This window comes from Protobothrops mucrosquamatus, unplaced genomic scaffold (genome assembly GCF_001527695.2).
Source record: "Protobothrops mucrosquamatus isolate PMUCROS unplaced genomic scaffold, P.Mucros_1.0 scaffold56, whole genome shotgun sequence".
In the NCBI taxonomy this organism is placed as follows: Eukaryota; Metazoa; Chordata; class Lepidosauria; order Squamata; family Viperidae; genus Protobothrops; species Protobothrops mucrosquamatus.
Window position 1 is genome coordinate 882058 of NW_015386436.1, and position 26703 is coordinate 908760.

Below are 26703 nucleotides of genomic sequence, written 5' to 3' on the forward strand. Positions count from 1 at the left end.
TTGAAATAACTCTGAAATAACTAAAGGAAAGACTGCTGATCCCAAAGAAGCAGGAGGACTCCAGTAGTCCCTTTTCCAACCGATGCCTTTTAATGCAGTTGGGAAAAATCTTACCCCACTTGCCTCCTGATTCTGCTGCTGCCAGAGACTGGCTCTCCTGTAGGTCTCCAACAGAGACAGCTCTGATGACCCAGGCGGCATTTCAATTCAATGCTGCTGCCTCCCCCGTTCAGCCCCCATTCCTCGTAGTGGGTAGAGCCCCCACTTGGAGCAGGTCCCGAGTGGGGAAGGGCTCCACTTAGCCAGCCTGCTCCGAGGGGAAAGGGATGCGACTTCATCGGCACCCTCCCTTCCTTCAGCTCTGCCCGGGAGGCCACGTTTCTCTAGCCAGGCTGGGGCCTTGAGCGGGAGGAATGAGTGAACCAGACACGGTTACCGAGTGGGAGTCTCTTGAGCAGGGGGGGTCGCACAGAGATCGGCAGGAGGCAGGAGGCCACGGCTTCCACATACCCACGAACCTGCTGCGTCCTTCTCCAGCTGCTGCCCTCCTTCACCTCTGCCTAGTCCCAAAAAAGAGCCTGGGCCCCTGACATTGGACTGGAAAAGCAGAATTCCAAAATGTTAGGCAAGCCGGAGAGCTGCTTCTGCCTCCCTGAGGCTGGCAGGTGGAGCAGTTTTTCAGCCACCGAGAACTGAGCAAGATGTCACAACTCAAGGTCAACTTATTTGTTACAGTAATTTAGAGCCCACTTTAACCGCTCTTCCCAAACAGCTCGTAGTCATGTAGACAATTACAATAAAAGCACAGAGTATAAATACTGACATACTTTATTTTAAAAGGAAAAGATATCCACATATATGGATTTTAACTTTAAACAGTGGCCTGCAAAGGATTCAGTCAGAGTCACCTTTGGAGAGATGGGCGGCGTATAAGTTTAATAAATAAATTCAGTTATGGATATAAAAAGCAAGAGGCAGCCTTCAGTAGAAAAAGCATGCAGGAAAACATAGAGCTCCAACAGACCCTGACTGGTGCTGAGATCCTGGTTCTGATGCAACTCTGTACAAAAGGACCCAATTTACTGGACAGTTTCAGAAAACATAAAATACTACAGACAATAAAGTGAACTTAACTCCCCCTCCCACCAATTAAATTAAAAGTGGTTGTATGCAATAGTCTCACCAAAGGTTCTGTGTTTTTCCTTTCAAAGGTGGCAACCTCTCTGATTTCCCACGGTCTCTGTTCATTCTCAGAGCTCTGAGGATGCTGGGCAAGCCCCCCCCCTTTCTCTTTTCAGCCCCCTTGGTCTGTCCTGTTAAAAAGACAAAGTGTTTTTTTTTCTGCAGGGGGAGCAGGGGGTCCTCAGACTTTGAACATGACTCAATTCTACAACTGGGAGGGGTGGAGGGGATTAAAATTCAGCTATGTCTGGTGCTCGGTATATTTCATTTATTTATTTAAGAGATATGGCCACAAATATTATATAAAATAGTTCTGGATGTCCATCAACAAGCAGACAAAATTACATTAAGCAGTGGGGTGCCACAAGGCTCCGTCTTAGGCCCAGTACTCTTCAATATCTTCATCAATGACTTAGATGAGGGAATAGAAGGGGAACTCATCAAATTTGCAGATAACAGTAAACTGGCAGGAACAGCCCACACCCCATAAGACAAGCTCAGGATCCAAAAAGACCTCAGCAAACTTGAACAATGGGCCCTATCCAACAAAATGAATTTTAAATGGGAGAAAAACAAGGTTTTACATTTAGGCAGGAAAAAATCAAAGGTACAAGTATAGATTAGGCGAGACCTGGCTTAAAAACAGTAACTGTGAGAGAGACCTTGGAGTCCTTGAATATGAGCCAGCCACGTGCAGCCACAGCCAAAGGAGCTAATACAATCCTGGGTTTTATAAACAGAGATCACATGAAGTATTAGTACCGCTTTATAAAACCCTAGTAAGACCACACCTGGAATATGCAACCAATTTTGGTCACCATACCTCAGAAAAGATGTTGAGACTTGGAAAAAGTTCAGAGAAGAGCAACTAAGATGATCAAAGGCCTGGAGACTAAAACATATGAAGAACAGCTGCAGGACTTGGGTTTGGCTAGTCTAAAGAAAAGAAGAAATAGGGGTGACATGATAGCAGCGTTCCAGTATTTGAGGGGCTGCCACAAAGAAGAGGCTGCTTTGAGCTGGTCTTGGTGAGAGGATCCAGAAACTTCCTTTTTGTCACTTAATGCAAACAGCTTCAGAGAAGAGCCATCCAGGAACCTCTGCAACAGTGGGGGGGGGGGGGCAGGCACAGCTGAAGTCCTGCCCCATTAAAGAGAAGAGAAGAGAAGAAACAGCTGGAAGGGACCTTGGAGGTCTTCTAGTCCAACCCTCAGGGGCCCAAGATAGGAGACCTTATTCCATCTCAGTCAAATGGTTGTCCAGTCTTTTCTTGCAAAGCTTCCGCAGTCCTCCAGCGAGTGGACATGTCTAAGTGGAGGACCGGCAGCCATTGGTTAAGTTGATGCTGCTCTTTGGATTCTGACACAAGAGGAGAAGGCTTTGTGATCTAAATGGCCCCATTCAACTCATGCATACCGTAATTTATTTGCAGACGAAATACCAGGTCTTTAGGTCTAGGCGTCCTAGCAATGAGACTGAATCCCAGCCAGCTGCATGAGGGGCCTCCAGACAGGGCAGCTCCCTCCGTCCCTCACCCCCAGGGCTTTTGTCTGGGCTGAGCCGGGGCGGGTGAGGCGAGTCGCCTGCCTGCCTGCTTCGTCTCTGCTTTGAAGGGAGCAGCCATTATTATGCTGCTGGTGATCCTCTCGCTCCTGCTGCTCGGCCTCCAAGGAACAGCGAAATGTTTGTCAGCAGGAGAAGCCCTGCGCCTACTGACACAGGCAGGAAGGCTGTCCTGGCTCCCTGACCCCTCGCCCGTTACATTTAATAGGTTTTAAATCTCAAATTTGAAACTGGAATGTAGTGCAAAAATTGCTGCTTCCGTGATCCACTTTTCTAGGAAAACCCCCTGGGCCCCATTGCCCTCCTGGGCATGCTATGAAAATGGGGGCAGCGAGAGTCCAGGCCGTTCATGGGGTGGGCGCCCCCGTCCAGCCAAAAACAGGGGTCTAAGCTGGGGGCGAGTGCGCAGGTCAGAGGATGTTGGGAGCAGCCTTGCTTCTTCTGGTAAGGGAGGGTCTTTTTACTGGCCAGGCCGGTTGCCTTTCCTTTACTAGGTTGTCCCCCTCCCAGGACCCTGGCTTTGCGCTGTGTGTTCGTGACCTCTCCACCTTTGGGCCTCTGGCTCAACCTGGAGAAGGAGGCCTTCTTCACCAGCAGCAAGGCTGGTCCAAGGGCTGGGACCAAATCTGTTCCAGAAGGGCTTCTGCACTTGGAACCTCTCTGGGTCTTTTGCTGCCTCAGGGCTCCGTGGGAGGGGCGCTGGGAAGCAAGGTGGGCACAGGCAGAATTACAACTGGTGCACCAGCTGCTACCGTCCTCAGAGGTGGCTCCTGTTACCCGTGCTCTGATTGCGTCGGGCTTGGTCTGCTCTGAGTAGGACTATGGTTGGAGAGCTTCTGGAAGCTGTGCTGGGCATTTATCCACACCAAAAGACCCGCCCCGATTGCCAGCTGTCCCTTTAGAAGCGCAACACTGCTTAGGAACAGGTGATGCCAGCGTGTGCCTGTACCTGCAGAGGATTTATTTTGAGGAGCCGTTCTCTCCCTTGAAGGACAAGGCAGCCGGTTTTTTCTGCAGTCACTTCAAAATTAAAATCTGTTTACGTGTTGCTTTTTATTACAGTCAGGGCTCCGTATTAGGATGCTATCTGTGCTCCTTTGGCTCTGTGCTTTTTTCACAAAGGCAGCACAGAAACATTAAAAAGGAAGCACGCAAAGCTGTTTTTGCCACTGGATGACCTGGGCTACTTTGAAGTGAATGAAGGTCAGTTATATCTTCCCCAAAGGAAGGGGAGGAGAGGTGAGGAGAAGCCGCTTGGCTGGAGATCCTTAGGAGTTAATCATTTCCTGACCTGCCTTTCACTTTTCAGTCTGGCATTCCCGTGAGAAGATTCGCTGCTTTGCCCCTGTAGATTGTGCCCCTTTCCCAGAAGGAGACACGGGAGACCTTCTGAGCCACTCCTTGCCTAGGCATTGAGGTGCCCTTTCTTCCTCCCGTTGCACGCCAAGCCAAAGCTTATGGAAGGGAAGCAGAGCTGGCAGTGATCTCTTTGGTCAGTTCTCCCAAGACAGATCTCCAGGGTTCTCCTCAAACTAGGTCATGGCCCACCAGGTCATAGATGTACCCAAAATCTCTTGTAGACTCTCTCTGGGTGTGTCAACACGCAAAGTGGAAGGGTTGTGTAGAAGCCCTCAGGAGAGAGGGGGGGCGGAGGGGGGTCCATATCTGTCGTAGTATTTTGATTGTCTTGAATCCCAGGGATTTCTGCTGGAGGCCATTCAGTGCATCACTACCCATGCTTCTGTTTTGGCCGAATATAGGCCTGTCCCCAAGGAAATCTGGAGCCACGTTGCAGCATGAACTGGCCTAATTAAGAGACAGCTGTGTCCCATCTGCTTCCATCACAAGCAATTCTGCTTGGAATAAATGAAATGATAACAGGAAGGCAAGGAGCGTCCATTTTTGAAAAGCTGAAAAATTGCAGGGAGGGTTTGAAATGGCTGCCTCCGCTCCGGGACAAAATCCTTACAAAGGAAGGGCTGGGGCCAGCAGGTGAACTGCTGAGCTGAGTAGACAAATTTGTGCACTTGCATTTTCCTGGACTGTGCTTGAAGAGCTTGCCTGTTGTCCCCAACTGAGAGGCAGTTTGCAAGCCCACTTTTCTGTCCTGAGAGGAACCTTTACAAGCTGAAGGAGATGAGTTGGGAGCCGCCTGTGGCTGCTTCCTCTGCCGCCACTGGGATGTCCATCCTGCTCATCCGCTCAGGCCTGCCGGACTCCGTTTCACCTCCTGACGGTTGTTCAAATGAGGAGAAGGGCCGCCTTGAAGCAAGGTGGCCATCCAGAGTTGGGCGCGGAATGAAAAATTGCCTTCAGGAATAAAGGCATCCCAGCCTGCAGCTCCTATCTGCCTTGCACAATGTCAGAGGAGGAAGCCAGGTGGGTGGGGGGTGTTTGCCAGGCTACTTCATCCATCCTGCCCTGACAGCCGTTGTATGGATAAAACACATAAAGGACGGTTGCAGGAATTGGGCATGTCTGGTTTAATGAAAAGAAGGATTAGGGGTGACACAATAGCAGTCTTCCAATATCTAAGGGGCTGCCACAGATGGGGCGGGGGGGTGTCAATCTATTCTCCAAAGCACCTGAAGGCAGGACCAGAAACAACAGATGGAAACTAATCAAGGAGGGAACCAGTCTAGAACTAAGGAGAAATTTCCTGACAGTCAGAACAGTTAATCTGGCTTCCAGAGGTTATGGGTGGTCCAACACTGGATGTTTTTAAGAAGAGATTTGGCAAGTATTTGTCTGAATGGTTTAGGGTTTCCTGCTGAGCAGGGGGTTGGTCTAGAAGACCTCCAACTCTGTTATTTCGTTATGTAGTGATTTGTATACTAGCCCTGTCAAAGAAATTGAGCTTATCGTGATAATCAATATAAAACATGCCTTAGAAGACAAAAAGCATAACATCAATATAACTATGTAGACCTAAAACAGCAGCAGCCTCTGCATGGACGTACCCCCAGACCCCGCAGAAGAGGCAGCATCCTCATTTTCCCAGGCAGAGGGCAGGGAGGGGCCTCCTGCCACCAGACAGAAGAGTATTCCAAGAGATTGGAGTCGCTTGTGGAAAAGCCTGTTTCCTGCTCCATCCCTAGGGAAGAGCTGGCCAGGTAGATGCTGTTAGAGGAAAGCGGCCCTGTGGATCACTAAGACTTGGAATTGGACTGGATCCAGGAGAGCAGCTTCTCTATCTGGCAGGGATTTAATACAAATCTGATTGCTGTCATCTAATTCCTTATAGTCTCCGGACTCTGGGTTAGCATCTGTCCAAGTGATGGAAAGACCAGTAAATCTATGTCCCAAAATAGACCGGTAAAGAAGTTGGTGGCGTGGGGGATGGGCCTGGGAGGAGGCTGGTGAGCTGTGATAGATGGCTAACAGGCCCTGAAGGAGGAGAGAGCAAAACCATTGCTAGACAAACCATCACCAAAAGGTCAGGAAAGGGGGCAAATGTGGAACAGAGGCTCAGAGTAACCTTTGATTACACAAAGTATGAATTATCTGGAGTGGTGATTCTCAACCACCCTGGCCACTTTAAGATGGCTGGACTTCAACTCCCAGAGATGGCTAGCTGGGGGATTCGGGAGTTGAAGTCCACCCATCTTAAAGTGGCCACGGTTGAGAAACACCGATGTGAAGACTTTCTTTGAGAAACCTTCAAGTTTCTGTTTCATTGTTTTACCAGTAGCATAGAGCTTTCCACAAACTGAGGTTTAAGTTTTCTAACTTTGCAGGGCTTGTTAAGGAAATTCTCCCAATGTGCCTTGTGAACCTGCTCCTCCCCCTCCTGCCCCCCTCTAACCAGTGAACCTGATTGTATTTGGATGGAGATTGGCTGGTCTTTCAGAGGAACTTGGGTCAGAGATGACCCGTCTAGCAGTGAGAGCCAGTCGAAAAGAGGCTAAGCCTTTGTGCCACAGGCACCAGCCCTTTTCCACCTTAACCGAGACAGCAACTGGTACAGCTGTTTTTTTTCCCTTCACCTGGTGAGGCTGGCTGAGAATGAAAATGATGCCAGAGGAATTCATCAGTCATTGCCCTTAAATTGTCCTACAATAAAACTGTAAGAGCACAGCGCTTGTCTGGTTACCGGGGTGAGGGGAGAAATTTTATTTATTACTATTAGTTTTTATTTTAGATTTTGTTTTGTCCCACTTTCTTATTTTTTGTAAATAAGGTGGCAAACGTAGCTAATACTCCTTCCTCCTCCTCCTCTTATTTTTCCCATGATTGGGCTGAGGGAGAGAAGGACTGGCCCAAAGCCACCTAGCCATGGTTTTTCATGCCTATGGCAGGACTAGAACTCACAATCGCTTGATTTCGAGGCCAGCATCCGAATCACATCCTCACACTCGAGAGAGAAGGGGATTGGAATGGAATTTGATCTTCCAAAGATATTTTTATCCTCTACCCAAATTATAGAAAATTATCTTAAAGTAGTTTATAGATGTTAAGGATCCAGTCACAGTGATGGCTGATCCCAGGGACACCAGGTCCCCTTCGTGACTGGATTGTAACCCATGTCCAGTAATACCAGTTGGAGTTCCGAGCATGGAGAACAGCAAATGATAGGGATGGGTGGGACTTGGGGGGGGGTCTTAGCACAAATCGCCGCCGGGGCAGGAATCCTCGGACCATCCGAGACTGATGGTTCTACTGGACACCCTTTGCCTCCTCCCCTCCCCTCCCCTCCCCTCCCCTTTAGCTGCTCTTCATAGGGTGCAGCCTCCAACTTCCTCACCAGCTCTGCGGCTCTTCTCTGCATTCTTTTCGCTTCCTCAGCACCCTTATATTTTGGCCGCAGTATTCCAGATCTCTGCATTCTTTCCAGCTGGATTGGAGCCGATCCAGCAGCGCTCTTGGGAACCAGAAAGGGTTGAGGGGGCACCAGTCGAAGGGAGAGGGCAGCCCTCGGATGCCATTGCGAGGAAAAAGGCACAGAGCCCTGCTGACTCCTTGGGCAAAGACGAAAAAGTCACAGGAGCGTCTGCTTCTCTGGGAGGCCTGTCGGTGCCTCGGCTTCCCTCAGCGTGCCGTCTGAAATGGCAGCTCCTTTGTCTTGATTCGGGGGCCTTTTGTGTGGCTCAGAGGGCTGAGCATTACTATGGGAACAACGTGGGATAAGTGGCCGCTGCATTTACTCCACAAACGCCGAAGGCACTGCTCTCTGGAGGAGGGGGTGAGCTGAAGCATGGGGCCATTTTCAGCCCAAGCAAGAGGCCATCCCTCGCCTCCCCTGCCTCCTTCGGTTTGTGGGGCCAAGGTCTTCAGAGGGCCCCCATTTCTGGAAAGAGGAGGCTGGAAATGCAGATTCTGGCAAAATGCTCAAACTGAGCAGTTGGGTGTCTGGAGGGGCTTCCAGGTGTGTGTGTGGGGAGGGCAGTTGGAGCCTGGGGGAGTGTGGATGCCCTGCATTCAAGTCGATGAGAGTACACCCCAGAAGGCCCCAAAGGAGGAAAGCGGAGGAGGAGGAAAGCGGAGGAGGAGGAGGAGGAGGAGGAGGAGGAAGGCTTACGGACCAATCTGAGCCTGGAAAAAGATCAGAACTGGCAGAGCCGGAGAGGACGGCCTGAGGCTGAAGCCGGGCAGGTGTTGAGAGGGCGACTTCCTTTGTGGCCTAGGCTGCGGGAGCTGTGTGGTGTTGAGGCTGCCCCTTGGCCGGGTCCGGCGGCTTGCCTAGAACAAGGGGCTATTGTGGGGCAGCACTGAGCCTCTTTTGTGCAGGGGGCTCTGTCCTGAGCCTTGGGTCCCTCCCCCCAGCCTGGAGACGTCTCTGGGCACGGCAAGGACACTCCTGGGAGGAGGCAGTGCAGAAGCCCCTCCAGGTGCCAGCCTTGCCCTGAATGCGGGGCCCTTCCGGGCTGCTCTCAGGAGGAGCTGCCTTCAGGAGACCCTTCCCAAACGGGCCCTGAGGAGCTGAGCGCCTGCCGGAAAGGGGCAGGAACACTGGCAGCAGTTGGGCCCATCACCTCCTAGCTACTGAAACTGCCAGCATTGCTGGCCATTGGAAAATGGGATATTTTGGCTCGGTTAGCAGTGGGGATGCCCCCCTGGCAAGGAACGGAAGACGGCCGTACGGAGGGGGCTGTGGAGGGAAGGAGCTCTGAAGGCCTCTGATGGGGACACCTCTGTTTACACCTTTCTCCCGAGAGGATTTGCATCTCAAGCTCTGCCATTTCCATGCTGATATTTAATCAAGGAATTTTGGTGCCGACCTACTGGAATTCTGTCAAATGCCTGCAGATTCAATATTTGGATCTGTGTTTGCTTGGACTGTGTCTCTGCTTGTCCACTCTGAGGAGAATCTTATACACACACAAATATATATATATATAATTTTAATTGATTTTTAAGAAGATAAAAAGTAATGCAAACTAACATTAGGTAAGGGAGAAAAGGAAAGAAAGCGACGCAAAACAAAAAAAAGTTAAAACTAGAAAAAGAAGAAAAAAGATACAAACCAGAAGCTTCTGATATTCTTTACAGCAGTAAAGGACAATATACATATTCAACCCCTCTCTCTAAAGGTACATCATAATACTTTCTATAATCTAGCTGATCTAATCATCAAAACTCTATGTACATTTTAGCAATTACATGTTATAACTGGTGCACAATTGTACATCACATTTTATCTTGCTTTGCCCCATCCTCATAAGTCTTTTTAGCCATTTTGAATCTTTCTGATAACTGTAAATGAGAAAACCATGACAGCTCTGTCCATCTATTGTTAGTCCCTCTCTTGATTGCATCTTAAATTCCCTTGAATCACCCTTTTGGCTCAGATTGTGAGCCATCAAACTATCCAGTTTTGGGGGGTTTTTTTTGCATCTACTGCTGCCCAGTCTGGCCCATCTCATCCCATATTTTGTTTTGCTCTTTCAGGTGTTTCTATGACATCCCTCTATCTGCTTGTTGCTTGTCACCATGATCTTTAACATTGATATAATGCGTTTCCCAGAATGCAGTATCTGTTGTCCTTTTTTAGCAAAATAGAGACATTTGAAAATCACGAGAAAATCATGCAGCAAAAAATGAATAATCTAATCAGGCAAATGAATTTGACACAGCTGAGAAAAAAAATCCTTGAGGTTTTTACAAAGGTCAGGAATGGAGGGTGTCTAATCAGTACATTGTTCATCACCTAATCTGAAAGTGGCTTCCTAGCTTTTTATACACTTAGAACATTTAGTGTTTATCGGGGGCTCTTTTACATTTTTGCAAAAGGCCCGGCTGGAAAAAGGTTTTAGAAAGAGGCTTAGATGTTTCCTCTGCAAAAGTTTGTACTGTGTGGTAAAAAAGGATTTTTGATTCACATTGAAACAAGAGGCAGGGATATCTTCACCATGTGAATTTTCTGCTAAATGGAAATTAAAGGAAACTGCAGATTAGCCACTTAACGATTGTTTGAATTTTGTTTCAAATGGAAATGGAGCCCCCCATGACTGTAGCTTTGCCATTGTGTGGGTGAGTAGGGGGACTGTTGCTTAGGATAGACAAGGAGAAGGTAAGAGAGAAATGAATTAATGTAAAGAAACCCAAGTCTCCAGGGACAGATGAATCCCCTCCTAGGATACTGAAGGAACTAGCGGAGGTGGCCTCTTTCTTTAATCTTTGAACGTTCCTTGGAGAACTGGTGTGGTCCCAAAAGACGGGAGCAGAGCAAATAAAAGCTTTATAAAGCCTTAGTAGGACTATACTCTGAATACTGCATCCAGTTTTGGTCACCATGTTATAAAAAGGATGTTGAGACTGTGGAAAGACTGCAGTGAAGAGCAACGAAGGTGATTAGAGTACTGGAGGCCAAAACCTATGAAGAATAGTTGCAGGAATTGGGAATGTCTAATCCAGGGGTCCCCTTATTCCACATGTTCCCACCAAAAAGGCACTGCAGGGAAACCTCCTTTTGGGGTGGGGGCAGGGCCTGAGGATGGGAGGTGGATTGGGGGGGGTGCGGCTCAGATCATGGCTGGGCTTGTGCTGCTGCAGCGTTTCTAGAGGATGATTTATCGCCTGACGGTGCTGAAGCCGGAGGAGTGGAGCTCCCGTCTCCTCGAGGTGCAGACGTGTCAATAAGGGCTGAAGGAAATTAAAAATCAAGACAGGAAGAAGAACGGTCATTTTTGGATTCATTTAATTAACAGAAGATAAAATGGTCTGTTCCTACCATTATAGCTCTGAGTCCTTCCAGCCGCTGAAAGCCTCTCCATTGTATCCTGTCAAGTCAGCCTGTTCTTTTTATTGATGGGACATCATAAACTCAAGATGGATGTTCCTTCCTTCTACAGACTTAGAGATAGATTGCTTTCCTTTTCAACAAAGTGCTAAATTTGTCATCCTAACATATTTTCATTAACATTCTCAGTTTTGAAAGGTACATGTTTGGTGGAGACTGGGCAGAGGACTGAGGACTCCACTTGTGTTTCTGAGACGGCCTCCTTCGTCTCCTGGTTCCCCTGGCCATCTGGCCTGGTTTCAGAATCCATCAGTAGAAGCAGCAAAAGAAGACCTCAGCTCGGCTTCCTTCGACCAAACAGCCATTTTAGTGCAGCCTTCCTATGTGCTGTTTCTGCCTCCCCATGAAGAGAAATCAGTGTGTCCATCTTCGCACAAGGACAAGAAGATTAGAAAATGTGCATGACAGCCCCACGGCATCCGTCCAGCCTCTCTGTGATTCTGTGACTCTGTAATACTCACAGAGGGCCCCCCCCCCATGCCCCTGTTTGCTCTCAAGCAGGAAACGAAGGCTGGCCCCTCTCCTCCCTTCAGTTAGGAGTCTTCAGGCTTATAGTTGAATCCCTGAATTTATGCAAGCCTCTTTTAAAGTTATCCAATTTAGTGGCCACCACCACATCTCGTAGAAATGAACTCCACAGGGTAATCACACACTGTGCAAAGAAGGGCAGACATATGCAGGCAGCAGGGCCAAATGCCTCTGCCTTCTAAATGTAAAGCTGCAGGTGAGTGTAGGGCTTTTGGTGGACCTGCAGCTTAGCTGTTCCTTGGCTTGACTTAGGCCTGTTTCCTCAGCCCTTGCCGCCCCATCTGCATGTCAGTGCCAGTGAAACAAGACAACGTTCAGGTGTGTTCAGAGTGGGAGAGCTGCTTGGTCCACCTCTTCCGTATACTTAGAAGCCTCTTCTATATTGTGTAGAGTTACTGGTTGCACTGCCCTCTTCTGATAGGCTGAAGGAGCATTTCTTCTTTCTTGAGGGACACAGAAAGGGTCCCTAGGAGTCTGTCTGTTGAAAGAACTTGGCAAGGAGCCGTGCTGGGTGAGGTCTTAGAAGGCTCTGTTGGATTCTTGGGTCTTGAAGAAGAGGGTTTCTTCCTATTGTGCAAAATTGGTCTTCTGGATGGGCTGTGCCAGAAATCTGCAGGAGATGTTTGCCAGTGAAGAAGGATCCTGCAGAGTCTCACTTTCTTCCCTCAGATTCCAGTAGGTCAGTTTGTCTTCCTGCTGCAATGCAGAGAGACAGCAGGAGTGTCGGCGGAGGGAGCAGCCCGTTGGGCCTCTGAGGAGCTCAAGTCAGAGATTTGTGAGGAAAATACACCAGGGGCACTTACGTTTGATCGTTTTTACTCTCTCTCTTGATATCTATTCACACACTTCTGTTTTAAACACTTAAACAAGCACATTAAACAGACTCCCAGGAGCATCTCATTTGCTCTTTTCTCTCAAGATCCATTTCCTAGCACAGAGCTCCTCACTTCTTCACTGCCAAGGATAGAAGAGCGTGGACCATTTACTCCACTCTTAAGGCTCCAAGACGAGCTTGCTTGGCCTGCTCTGATTGTTGGCAACAGGCCAGCAGTGGCCATAAAGCAGTGGGTCCTGCCCTCCCGGTCTCTCTTGGCTTCGGGGACTGGACATTGGCTGGAGTGGGAGAACTCCTGGAAGGTCGGCTTCTGCAGCAGAGGCTCTTCTCCAACATGCCAGAAGGCACATGAGGAAGGACAGCCTGCCAAATGACTTACTCTCCATTAAAATACAGCTCTAACAGCATAAAACCCAAGCATTATTCGGTCCATTCTTGCCTCTGTTGCGTGGAAGCAGATTTCAACTTGTGGGCCAAGTGATTCTGGCTCTCTGCAAGTTAGTGTGACGGCTGAAGCTGCTGGCCGAGCCAAGGGCTGCTCAGGTTCAGCACCTCGGTGAGCGGGTGGGAGACGAGGTGCAGCTTAGCCCTGCCCATTGGGAGGCGGAGCCAGATTGAACTTTTTTTAAACAGAGGCTTGGATAATCCCTGCGGGGTGGGGATAGCAATCTCCCCACCCCTTCCCAGCACATCCTTGCAAACCCCGCTGGCTTGGCTGGCTGGTTGGTTTGCTAAGCACCTGTAAGACCCGGTGATTATTTCTGTTCAAAATGTCAAGCATTTCTGACAGCCTCTTTTGGAAAATCCATTTGTTGCCATGGTAAAAGCAAAGGACTTTTCTTCCGTGGCTCTGGGTGGGATCCTGAAGGGACGGGGCTCTGCTGAGGAAGCCTCTGTGCCGCCCTGGGCGCCAGGATTTCTCTGCCCATTTGACGAAGCTCCAAGTGGTAAATGGCAACCTTATCTTTTTCACTGCTGCTTCTCTGCTGAACCAGCCTGCATAGCCTGCCTTTTTCCAACAATGTGCAACTGCTCAGTGTCTGTTGGTTTGCATGAAAGAGGCCGCAGCAAATGGGCTCCAGAGCCCGTCTGGGACTGAGCGGAGGTAGCAGACTTTGCTTCCTGGAAATGGTGCTCAGGTGAAGGAGGGGCGACAAGCAAAGAGGGGCAGCTGAGGGCGCTTGACCTGATGGCACCATATATATGGAGCCTACAGATATATGGGAAGAGTTCATTATATGTTCCTAAAGGTATGTAAGACAAAGATTTGTTTTTCCATTTAGAGAGCCAGAGTAATATAGAACTGGGGTGGCCCAGTACTGGGAGGTGGGCTGTTTGCAACTGGGCCATGGAAATGGCAGAACAGCTGCCAAAGCTCCTGGGGTGCAAAGGAAGATGACCCCCCCCTCAAAGTTAGTGCAGCACAAGGCCAGGGAAAGAGAGGAGCCCTGAAAGGCACCCTGGCCCGTAGGATTTGCTTTGCTCATCTTAAAATGCAGCATTAGTCCCCCGGCCCCAGCAGGGATCTTGTATCGACACAAGCCTTGGACATTTGCAACAAAAGGAAACAGCACAAAAATAGACCGCAAATGAGTGCTTGAACAAGCCAGGGTTATCAATAGTTAATCAAGCCAATGTATTTCTGCAAGAGTTTGTGTGGCTGGGAAGGAATCAATTGCTGGCAAACCGGCGGGAGTCTCCTTTAGGGTTACTTAGAGAGAACTCATTAAAGAGACAATAAGGACTCTGGATAAATAGAAGGCCTCCGCTATTAACAGCCGACCCGGAGAGTTCATGCATAGAAGCCAGAAGAACTGTCTCCTTCCACTTTGCAGCTGAACTTCTTTTCGTGTCTGTTTCCATGGCTACGCGGGAGGCCTTCGGAGGATGACGGGCCCGGACTGCTCCCTCAGAGTGGCTGGAGGGACTTTTGCCCCTTTGAGCCCTTCCATCCTTGCAACACTTTGGGAGTGCTGCTCAATCTTCCCTGGCCAGGTGGTCAAAGAGATCTCCCTCAGGTAATCCCTTCTGAATGGCCGCAAGAGGCCTTCTTCTGACACTGCCAGAGCGTTAACTCTGACCCAATTGGGATGGAAGTCTACTCCTTTCTAAACCTCTGCCCACCCACCCCCCATTTTCTTCTTTGTTGCAAAAGCTCCAGAGATGTGCTGAGCTGATCCCAAGCAAGTCCCGATTTCCTGAGTGTGCGTTTCAATACTAAGATGGGAATGTATTCTTCATAACTGAACGAGAGAGATTTCTTGTGCTTGTTTAGTTGGCTACCCACCCGCCTGGCGCCTTTGCTGAATTGCATGGGGGAGAGGGCTCTTCCAGGGAGAGGAGACCCCCAAGGAGAGAAGCCCTGGTCCTGGTTACCTTCCGCTTCTCCTTCCTTCTCCAAACAAGCTCCGTTTTCAGGCTACGGCTTAGAAATGGCTGCTGCTGTCGTCTTTATTGAATGCTTCGGCTATGTAAACTCCAGCTGCCGACTAGCAACAGCAGATGGGACTGTTTCCCTGTGGCCATATTTGATTTCTGCAGAGAAGCCTCTGTCTTGCCAAGGTGATCGCTCACGGTAGAGCAGAAGCAGCAAGGCCCAGGCATCTCCCAACCTGGGTCCTCTGCCTGGCTTGTCTTCTATCCCTTATGGCAGCGCGACAGAACGCAATTAACATGGCTAGTTTCTGGGCAAGATCTGTTTAATTTGTACATAGCTTAATCTTGTATTTTATATTTTGAATCTTATGTCATATAGTATGCCTTATTTTAATTATGAAGTTTCTGACCCGAACAAGCAATCTTTCTCCGTAGTACTTAATATATCAATCCTCAGATGTTCCTCATTGCCTTTGTTTCAACCTGTGCCAATTTCTCTGAATCCTCCTTGACAGTGTGGCTTATGGATCTGAACCTAATATAATAGAATACTTACTTCCACTATTTTGTTATTGCATTTCTATAGATGCAGCCTAAAACTGCATGTTTTGTAGTCAGATCACTCTTCTAGTTCTTTTTCAGTTTGCACGCAACTGCTATTCCAAGATTTTTTTCATAAATACTTTTATCTATCTACTAGACAATCTGTGTCCCACTGGGTCATTGTTTCAGAGGTATTTCCTTACCTAGACAGAAAAACAGAATGGCCGTTCAGCTCACCCTTGAGAAGATAAGAAAGTCTGAAATATAAAGGTCTCAGCTGCAGCACTCCGGTGGCCTCCCCAAGGGACCGGATGGTGCGAGTTGCCTCCTCCCACTTCTTTTGGAGAAACTGTGTCCTTATTAACTTTTAATAGTTGCTCTTCTCTTCATTGATTTCATTTTTAGTGAACTTTTTTCAGTTACATAAAGCTGGGAGAAAGCAAGGCAAAACCCCTCTAACTTCTTTGCTGTAATTAAAATCAATGTCTCACTGGCTGAATTAAACCAGGAAGTAGACAGGATGCCTCTTTCCCGTTTTGGATTTTGGAGATCTGGTCTTGGCAGTTACCCTTTAGATGTCTGATGTTTTCTGATAACATCCAAGAGGGGATTGGAGTCTGGTTTTAGGGGAAAACATCTTCAGATTAGCGTTTGTTGAAGGCTCCATACCCTTGAGTGGAGACCAGAGTTTATTTATGGACTTAGCGATATGATCCAAAGTGACATGTTTGAACATTGTGCCACAGCCGCTGCCAAAGAGCCTCCTGGCGTGGCCTGTGGCTCCCCCTGATGGCACTGAATTTCCACCCTGTCAGGAAGTGTTAGCGAGAACCCTTCCTCCCTCTCCCAGAGGCTGCCTGGGCATCCGTGCGAGTCAGCAGAAGGGACCCACGGACAGTCATCCCGTGACAGCTCAGCCTTGTGAAGGACAGCCAGGATGCTGCTCCGAGGCAGCTGGTAGAAATGGGGTCGGTGTTCTTTTGTAGGCAGTCATCCACTTAATCACCCAAACAAGTTTTGGCTCTGGCTTTGCCGTTAAGGTGCTGTGTGATCAGTGGTGTGTGGCTTAATCGAGGTCAGATTTGGGCTTCAGCCTCTCCAGATGATGGGCAAGTGCCTTAACCTTCACACTTGAAGGTCGTATAGTTTTATGTGGTTTAGCTTTGTGTGTTGTGTGAACACAATTGATTGGTAAGCTGTGGTTTATGCCATAGCTACAATTGAGAGTTGTTCAACAAACCATAGTTAATCAAACTATTCCTTTTACGTTAGCTCATTTGAGGTTTCATCATTGGGGCAGGTGTGGTCTGGAGCTCTTGACCATTTCTGACCTTCCAGAAGAAATTTTCTGGCCTGGTGGCTTTGTGGCTAGTACACCTGTGTGCCATGGAGACCTTGGAAAGGAGGCGTGGGAACATTGCAGAGAAAGGCAATGGCAGCACCTATGGGCAGCACCTATGGGAATTGGGGGCAACATGTTAAAAAGCAGTAAGTCCCGCTCACTTCGTCATGCCTGAAAAAAATAGCCATGCTGGCTCAGGAGCTCTGGGAGTTGAAGTCCACGAGTCATAAAAGAGCCAAGATTGACTACCCCTGCCCTGGATTTGGTGTGCAAACAGAACAGAATAACAGAGTTGAAAGGGACCTTGGAGATCTTCTAGTCTTACCCCATGCAAACCTAACGTGCCAGTGCAGGAGATGTGTTATTTTCTCGGTGGCCGTATCCAGGACATGACAGAGAGTTACCCAGACTATTCAGATTCACTGTTAACTAGCCTTTCCCAAAGGAATATTTGGGAATATTCCCAAGTAAAGATAGAAGCAGTGCTTTTTTTCTAAAAAAAAAAAAAAAGGTGCCGGAACTCATACATGTCATACAACCCGCCTTGCCTACCCTATAAGGTTCCATCCAAAAAAAGGTGCCGGAACTCCGTTCTGGGCGTTCTATGAGAAAAAAAGCCCTGGATAGAAGTATTTCTTTTCATCCATCTTTCCACTTGAGGGGGCATCAAAACTAAACACAACTGGGTTCTTGGCCACATAGATAGTATTGTCAAGAAATGTTTGAATTCTGCAACAAAAGCCCGTGGTACCTCTAGAGAGATGAGCTACATGGTGCAAAAACGTGAAGGAAATATGTTGTAGGCACTTCACCAGTCTCATCAGGAAAATTTAAAACTAGAATAAGCAGGAGGGTAGCAGAAGCCCAGAACCAAACGTGCAGGGGCCACAAATGCAAGATTCAAAGGCAAAAGAAGAAGGTCAAAGTGGGACATTTCTCAGGAAGCTCCAACTGTAGCGTCCAGCCAGTAAATGGAGCCCTCCAAATTTTAGCTATTTCAGGACCAAGTGAAATAAACAGGAAAACTGGAGATCCTAACTCAGGAAGACAAGTATGATGCCAAAGACATCACTAAAATTTGGAGGAAAGACACCCGTGATGGACACATAGCCCAGAAGGTACACTTTATTTAAAAGGAACGGAGCAACAGACAGGGAGGGAGCACTGCAGTTTACATAAATAGAAATACAGGAACTGGAGCATAGAAATGCAGCTGAAACAGCTTGTAGAGAGGAACCGAAGGGAAAAGAAACAAAGTGAGAGCCTTGAGGAAGTTTCTCACAGACCCTCCTTTGGCTGGGAGGATCTGGCTTTCAGAGAGGCAGGTGGGGGATTGCAAGTATCCTGATATCAGCTGGGAATCCATCTCTGCGCAAAGAGATGTTGCAGGAAAGTCTTCCCTTTATTGCCAGACATTTTATTTTCTTGGGACTTTATCTTTGGTGCTATTCTGTTCTCTTTTCCTGATGGGAGAACCAAAGCTGAGAGAGGAGCGGAAGAGTTGGTTCTGTGTAGGTAGAGATTGCAGGTCTGCCAGCCAGGTTGCTCTTAAGTACTCGGTGTCTTGTAATGTTGAAGAAATTGTCTAGAGTTTGCTGCAAGGCCTGGCAAGGAGAAGCGAATGAAGAGGATTGGGAAGAAGATGCTGCCAGGCGCTGATGCTCTTTGACCCCCTGTTCCACTGGGCGATGGGTCCTGGGAAAGGAGGGGCTGGCATTGGGCTCCCCTTGCAGTTGGGGATTCATCCCAGTCACCCCAACAGGGATTTCCTTGACTCTGAAGTGGGCAGCCTCCAGGAAGGGTCATGGTGGAGTAGAAGAGGCACTGCTTGATCTCAAACAGGCTGCAGGTTCTGTCTGGCTTGGAGAAAGGAGGACAGGGAGCAGTCAGCACCACATTCCAAGTACAGGAGAGGGGCCGGCCTCTCCTTACCTTGCCCATCTTACATTTAGGGGCTGAAGAGATTTGGACCCTGCCTGGCATTCAGACTGGCAGGGAGGCTGCAGTATAGTGAATGCCACAAGACTGTTTTTTTTATTGTTCCCAGCTTCCTCTCTGTCCTTGCAAAGTGTCCACAGCTTCAGGTAACTCCGGTTACCAGAGCAGATGCTTCCTGGTCCCACTTTCCACAGAGCTGAGCTCGATGGGTGCTGATGTGTCCCCAGAAGCCCCTCAGCACAGGCCATCTGGAGGCTGCAGTTGTGAGTGTGAGGGCTCTTTTCTTTCAAAAATGCATCATGGAGAATTCCTCTGTGTTCAGTTTATTATGAATATTTGAATAGTGTTAAGTGGTTTGTTCTGACACAAGCATGTCTCATACTTGTTCTTAATTGTGGCTCATTAAGGCATGTTTGATGTGAAGAATGTGTTGATGTGAAGAGGAGAAAACAGATGGTTCCCCTTGCAGAGGCCTGGGTGGATTGGGTGGAAGCATAGAAGACAGATCATCTCCAGTTGTTTCAGCTGACTGGAAATTTTCCTTCCCTCCCCTCCCCTCCCCTCCTTCTAATCTTTTTGGATTGCATTCTTCCATCTCTTGCTTGTTATTAAGAGATCCCGTGCTGCCTGCTGGTACCAGTCCTACTTCCCTGGGCTTCACTTGCTCAGAGGTGGTCGGCTCGGTTTTAGGGAGGAGGTTTAGAGCTTTCAGTCCCAAGGCTGGAAGAGAGACTGTGGTGGAAAGTAGTCTGGATTCCCAGCTGGGAGGGAGGGGCCACCTTCCAGAGGAGCAAGAGGCAGAGCAGCCTAGATAGTTTGTGTGGGAGAAAAAGGATGAAGACAGCTCCTCCCTAATAGTTCCCAGAGACTATGTTTAGTGGGGCAAGGAGTCTGCTTCAGTTTGGCAAAATTTCTGACTGTAGGTGAAGAACAAGAAAGGAAATTGCCTTGAAATAACTCAGTGTATCTTTGGCTTTTGGAGCCTGGCAGGGACTTTCAGGGAATGCTGCAAACCTCTACAGGTAGTCCTTGACATATGACCGCACTTGGCACTGGAATTTCAGTCATAGGTCAGGACAGTCACAAGTTGAGGCACCCATGTGATCAGATCTGATTGTTTGACTGTTTTTACAGCAGTCGTTAAGCGAGGGTTAGGCAGGGAGAGGCTGTCTGCAGGATTCAGTTGCTCCTCGCAGCAGTTTTGGATGACAAATGGCAAAAGGGCCCCTGGGAGTGGCCCCCAGATGCCCCCTCCATCTTAGAGTTGCTGCTGGGGAGGCAAGGACTGCGGAGGAGGGAGGTTCTGGGGCCGGGCCAGGCTGGGCGAGCAGCCTGCTTGCCAGGAGGGGAAGCAGAAGGGCAGAGGGCGGCTGCCTTGGGAGGTCTCTGTCCTGGGAACAAAGCAGGGGCAGCTTTGAGCCTCATCCCTTCTCTCTGGAGGGCCCAGATTCTCCCCAAAGAGAATGGGTGGGCAAGGATCTACCAGGCTGGTTCAGAAACGCTCCCTTCAGACGCCCAGAGAGAGACGGGCATGGAGCCTCCCCATGCGGCAGATCGTAGACTTCTACAGGGAGAGTTTAAGGGGCTCTGCCATAGCCCCCCTGAGTGACTGGCATGTTTGCTTGAGGGATTCAAGAGGGGGGAGGAATGGGGGAGGCCACATCCCCTCCCCCTTAGGTCCCATCCAGCTGTTGTCTTTCTTGTCCTTTGATGGACGAATTCTGCAGAGGTTCTCATGACTCAAGAGGTGCTTCTGGCCAGCGTTTCTTCTGTCATCATTGGTGGAAAAAATACTTCACGCAGAAGAAGACTTCCGCACCACCATCCAGCATGGGAGGAGAGGGGGGCCGCATCTGCCTCGGACTACCTGTCCCATCTCTTGATGCTCGAGGCCACACAGTGGCGTGTTACTTCTGGGAAAGTTGCGTCTGCTGCTGCGGTTGCTGCCCGGTCTGGGTCCATCCCTGGGAGGAGGAGTCTTCAGACCTCCCTCCTGCTCCAGGCTCCCTGCCTGCCCGCCTCTGTCCGCTGTCCTGACTGATTCCAGCCCTTCTTTTGCAGAGAGATGCCAAAGGCCAGTCCCTCTTTGACCTTCTGTGCCATCACTTAAACCTCCTGGAGAAGGACTACTTTGGGATCCGCTTCGTTGACCCCGACAAGCAGAGGGTAAGTCCCAGCTTGGTGTTTTCGGTCAGCTGAGCCCCTTCCTCGTACCCGGTCTCCAGGCCAGCAAAGCAGCTGCAGGTGGAGGGACTCTTGCTTGGTGGGCCTTGAGCTCCACTCCAGCAGCTGTTCCTGCATTATTCTGGAGCGGGAGAAGACCAGAGAAGAGCTGCCCTCCTCCGCTTAAAAGACTGGCATTGCTTTGCCCCAATTGTCAAAAAGCCTCCCGAGGATTTCACTACACAGCAAACGTGTGTGCAGCATCTTTGCTTGCTTGTTAGCTCCCAGCTTGGGTTTATACCTGACCACACTTTGAGGTCAGAGATATTCAGTAAAGGCCCCGGGCCCCATGTGGCCCTGTGAGCCTTGGATGAGACACCCAGAGACTCCACATTAGTAGATATTATATGGTTATGTGTGAATAGAGTATCTTTGAAATTAATCTGATTTAATTGCAAATTAAATGAAATTCTACCCCTCCTCAGTGCTTTTTGGAGCACAGTTCAGGCTGGAAAAATTGAATCTCCCATCCCCATTCTTCTGGGAACCAGAGCAATAGATTTTTTTTCTCTGCTATTTTTTTCTCTGCTAGAGTGCTGGGAGTCAAAGAGGGGAGCCAGGCAGAGCTTGACCTTGCCCTGTCCTGGCCGGAGCGGCATTCTCAGCAAAAGAGCCCAGCCTTGGGGCAATGTCTGGGTGTAAGATCATTTGAGGCCGGCTAGAAAAAAGCCACCCCCTTAGGATCACAAGAACGTAAGAAAGGGACTGTCCTATGCTGAGCTTCTGGGGCAAAATAGGCAGGGGTGGAAAAAACGTCCTAAATATTGAAAGCCCGTCATCTGCTTGATTGGTGCCCAGTGATTTACAGGCACAAATCTCGCTCACCTTGTGAAGAAGATCAGGGTTCCAGGCTTTTGAAAGCAAGCTACCCCAAATATCTCTACAAGAGCTCTACACGGCTTCTGCTCAGCCCCAACCGCTTTGCAGCTAGTGCAGTTTTATAACTGAAGCCAGGTTTTTTTTGGGGGGGGTGAGCAGAAAGACAGTGCAGCCACCCTCTGTTTGCCAGCTTTTGAATCTCTCCCTCTCTCTCTTGCTTCAGCACTGGCTGGAATTCACAAAGTCTGTTGTGAAGCAAATGCGATGTAAGTATTTATCTTCATGATCGCTATTCAGTGAGCTGGCACGTCTGTAACTTGGCAATGTGTGAGGGACTGGATCTCTGAAGGGGGAGGGGGTGGGTGCACTGCAGTGAAGCAGCAGTTTCCAAAGGAGGAGGAAGAAGTACATGCTGGGGTGGGGGTCGACAAGGGGCAGCCCTACCCCATCCCATCCCATCCCTAATCCTTATCCATTCTTATACTAGCAAGTATCAGAACCTCCTCAGGAGTTTTAGAGGCCATTTCGGTGATCCCATTCAGAGGATCACAGCCAGTGGCAAGGTTTGGAAACTTCACTATAGTGCATCACACAACGCTGTGTTGTGTTCTGCATGTTGGTGGGGTGGTCTGTGCTGCCATCTGAACCTCTGTGAATGTGATGTGTTAAGTGGAATCTGGTTCCACTCGTTCTTCCTGACTTGATGGGATCCACTGAGTTGAGAGAAGTGCTGACTTTTCCAAATGGATCCTAGCTGGATTAGTAGCTGAGCTACAAATAATGTCTGTTCCTAGATGTGGCTCCCTTCCTCTCGTCACGTGACATTCTCCAATTTCTGATGAGCAGTTGTCAAATTTTCCTTTTCAAGACACAAATCCTCTTTTTGCCCTTCTTTTGCTAAGCCAGACTGGAGACGCAGCAGGAGGGTGAAGGCTCCCCTGGGGGGCCGATGGGCTCCTGTAGACCCCCAGCCCATCTGAGACCTTTTTCTCTTCTGCAGCTCAGCCCCCTTTCACTATGTGCTTCCGGGTGAAGTTCTACCCCACCGACCCAGCTGCTCTAAAAGAGGAGATCACCCGGTAAGAGGGGGAGGGGTCTTGCCCCACTTCCGGCTGGCCACAGGAAAAGCTGCTGGCGGGGGGGGGGGAGGCTGAGAGTATCAGAGGCTCTTGGCTTTGCTTGTTGCTCTGACGCCTCAGTGCGGAAGGGGAGAAAGGAGGCAGCGATGACGGCAAGGAAACCTGAAGGAAAAAGAAACCGGAGGTTACTGTCCAGCAGGGTCTCTTTAGGGACCTGCTTTGCCAGCCACACCTTCCAGGGAGGGTCACTACGTTCCGCTTCTGAGCCTCCCGCTGGAAACAATTGGAGGATGAGATCCGTTAGAACTTTGGGTCAGATTAGGTTGCCAATCTCCCCCTTTCCACTAGGTATTGTGGTGGTTTCAGGTTGGGCTGTCTTCTCAAGGGCTGCCGAGATGCCTTCAAAGCCAGGAGCAGTGGATCTTCCGTTTCCATCTAGCTGCACTTGGTCCATCCCTTGGTGGCATCCCTGTATGATATGCCCATTACAGGTTTTTCCTTGCTGCTCACCTCCCCCTTGGATCACAACTTGGGCAGCCTTCTCCTGCTGTCTTCAGCCCAACTATCCCACCCCAGGGGTTACAGTATTGTTAAGAGGAGCAGAGTCTAGCTGTACATCTGAAAGGGCTGGCTGAGGCATCGAGCTCAGAAAAGGAACAGAGGCGTGGGAAGGCTCTCCTCCAGGCTGCCTCCCTGGCAGGGGTTGGGCGGGGGTCAGAAATGGCCTTGCCTGGGCATTTTTGGACAGAGCCCTTTTCGGACCCATCTGGGAGAGGGAAGCTTGGCGAGGCCCGGCCACCGGAAGAGGCCCGGAAGGGATTTGGGAAGGCCCCGCGTGGCTTCTCTGGACGGTGCAGGAAGGAAGGCACTCATCGCTCTCGCTCTGGTTCCCCTGACAGGTATCTCGTCTTCTTGCAGATCAAACGAGATCTGTATCATGGGCGCCTCCTGTGCAAGACCTCCGACGCTGCTCTGCTGGCCGCCTACATCCTCCAAGGTAGGGAGGAGTTCAGATGGAGACCTTTGGGGGGGGGAGGAAGTCGGGGGCCCCACCAAGGCCTTCTTGCAAGCTGCCCCCTGCAACACAATTAAGCTGGGCTGCCTTTAAGCCCTTTTGCCCCCAGACGGGAGCTCTTCAGTGGGCTTTTACAAAGGACTGGCAAATGAGACGTAGTCTTGGGGGGCCCACTTGCACCCCGACCCATTTTCTTCCCAGGGAAAATAGTTTAAGGAAGAGAAGAGAGCATCTCTGCCTTTTTCTGGCAATCCTCCTGGGGCGGAAAGGGGTCCTGCAAATAAACATCAGGCATTGCAGCCAATCAGCCTCCTGGAGAATGTATTTGGTTAAGGGGATATTTCTAAAACAACAGTCCCAGATCCCCTTTGCTTACATTTGCCAAAGTCAATAATTATTGGTAATTTCTGTTCTTGCTTACAGCTGAAATCGGTGACTATGATCCTGGAAAACACCCAGAGGGATACAGTTCCAAGTTCCAGTTTTTCCCCAAACACTCTGAGAAATTGGAGAGGAAAATTGCTGAGATCCATAAAATTGAGCTCAGGTGACTCTGAGTAGCTGCTCTGCTTGTTCGTTTGTCTCCCACACTGGGCAAAGCTGCCTCCTGACGTCTCCCGTAGCGAGTCTTGCGCTGAGTCGGGAGTTCCGATCTCTGATTCAGCTCTCCAGCTCAGCACTGCTAGGGGGGAATTGAAGGACCTGAGAACGATAACCGAGATTCAAGGCAGGGGAAATGTGTGCCTGGAGCTGCTCAGGGAGAGAATTTTTTTTTGATCCTGGCTTTTGCCCTTTTCCTGATGGCCTTGGCCATTTGCTAGAGCAGAGGAGATTGCCCGGTACTTGATCACCAGGGTTAAACTACCCTGCAAATGGATCAACCCTGCTTTGTGGTCAGCTAATGGGACCGGCCTTCCCAGCAACCGGGATGGTTGGTTTTAAAGCTGCACCCAAAAGACGTGGTCGCCCTGTTTTCTTCCAGCTCCTCAGAGGACAGTTTCTTGGTTTGGCAGCCTTCCAAAACAAAACATGGTTTAGTAGCCCCAACTATTTTTCCCGGCTCCAGGGCATCCCTAGAAGGAGGAGGAGGAGTTAAGAACCAAGGCTTTCTCTAGCTCTGTAAGACTTCTGGGGTCAGGCCAGAAGATGGCCCAACTAATAAAAGGCAGGGCCGCCATGAATCACCTCAGGGCATTGCTTGATCCAGGGAAGGAGAACACGGAACAGGGCAAGATCCGCGAACGGGTGGAGGTGTCTCTGGAGTGGGGAGAAGGTGGCAAAGGAGAACACCTGGCTTGTGTGCAGACGAAATGGTCCCTTTGAAATACAGATGGCCCGGTCCAGCAGATGCAAATTCAGCCAGATGGCAATTTAATCCCATACAATTCCAACATTATATTGCAGTTGGGACTGAAAATCTCTAGGCCTTAGTTTGCGAGAATCCAGCCGAGCTGAGCCTGAAGACCTCTTAAGTTTTACCCCGTTTGGCAGGTGGCCTTCTGGCTCCCAGGCCCCTCCCTGCTGGGGAAAATTGCTCTCCCAGTTTGCTCACAGTTCAAGCAGATGCGAGAGGATTGGGACCTCTCTCTTCTCTTTCTCCTCCTCCTCCTCCTCCTCCGTCTTCCTTCTCTCTGCTGCGTTGTTATCTATAGCCTTATGTTACTGAGCAAGAAGATTGCATCTCACATGATTCAAGGGGCATCTAAGAAATCACATACTAAAACCTGTCTAAGCACTTCTAGCTACTTACTGTATTAGCATTTTGTCAGAACATTTAAGGTCGCCTTTCACCCTGACAGTTCTCTGGCTGGGCTAGGAAAGCAGGACCCATTAATAATGCAAAATGAAACCCATCAATAATACCAAATTAGGCACGCAAAGTTGACATCAGCATAAAACAATAAGCTGCGTCCTCCTGCCTCTGACGCTGGGCTGCTGCCCTGGGCCCCGGATGGCGGAGCCTCCGTCTGCCGGCGCCTCGCCTGAGCACACCCTTGTGTAGCTGTGGCTTTCAGAGGCAGCCAGGCCACGGTGGCTGTGCTCGGGCCTGCAACCAGGATGCCCCACTGGTTTTCTAGGGCTTCAGGCAGGGCTTGGAGCTCCTGACGCCATGGGACGGCTGCACTTCCCCCCCCCTTCTTCTCTTCCAGTGGGCAGACCCCCGCAATGGCAGAGCTGAACTTTCTCAGGAAAGCGCAGACCTTGGAGACGTACGGAGTGGACCCACATCCCTGCAAGGTACACGGTGGGGTCCCCGTCCTCTGCCTGACTGCAGCCGCCTTCCTTCTTCTGCACGGAGGGCCTTGGCATTCAGTGGCTGCCCTTGCCGGCTGTGGCGTTGGCCACAAAATCCTCCTCCTGGGAGAGACTGGATTCCCCCGTGGAAGACAGGCAGTCCCTGACCTGCCAGCTGAGTCCTCCTCTCCACACCGCCACTCCCCCCCCAGCACACCTTGGTCCTTTCCTGCTGCCCCCCTTGGTTTTGTAGGGCTCCCCTGTTGAGCCAGATTTAAATGGCTGCTTGACAGCAATCTGCTCAGCTCTGGAAGCCATACTGCCACCTCCCCCTTTGCCAGAAACGAATAGAGCGAAATGGACACCGCTGCATTTAAATGCTAATAGCGAATCAAAACATTTGAAAGGAAATTCTGCAGCAAAAGCAGTTTAAGAAGGATCTGCAGCAGAAAGATATTTGTCAGATCAGCCGGATTGACTCTTGTGGTGTCTTTAATATTTAAGCCAGTGTCTAGAAGGACAACCTGCACATTGGTGTGTGAGGCTTCCTTGAGTGCCACACGGCATCTCCCAGCTCAGAGAGCTGTCTGTTTTGCACGCCTAGAGCATGGCCCACGAACAGCCCAGCTTTCCCAGTGGGATTCCTGCCTGCTGGACCATGGCTTTGCACCACAAGTGACCATTTCCTTGCCATGAAATAAGCCAGGCCACACTTAGAAACAAAATAAGAGTTTAAGAACTCTGGGATGAGAAAAAAGCCTGAGCAATTAGCAAAATCCTTCCTTC

At 49.7% G+C, this 26703-nt stretch overlaps 1 protein-coding gene across 3 annotated transcripts in view; it reads left to right on the plus strand.

The window, feature by feature from the left end:
- FRMD5 (FERM domain containing 5) overlaps window positions 1-26703 on the plus strand; it is a 40485-nt gene that overhangs the window by 1917 nt on the left and 11865 nt on the right. The window contains exons 2-7 of one of the 3 annotated variants that reach the window (XM_015811927.1): window positions 20608-20712; window positions 21812-21854; window positions 22589-22667; window positions 23567-23664; window positions 24106-24229; window positions 25833-25920. In XM_015811927.1, coding sequence (XP_015667413.1) covers window positions 20608-20712; window positions 21812-21854; window positions 22589-22667; window positions 23567-23664; window positions 24106-24229; window positions 25833-25920 — 537 coding nt within the window. The remainder of the gene's footprint in view (window positions 1-20607; window positions 20713-21811; window positions 21855-22588; window positions 22668-23566; window positions 23665-24105; window positions 24230-25832; window positions 25921-26703) is intronic. The other 2 variants (XM_015811928.1, XM_029283336.1) reach the window with 2 other exon arrangements.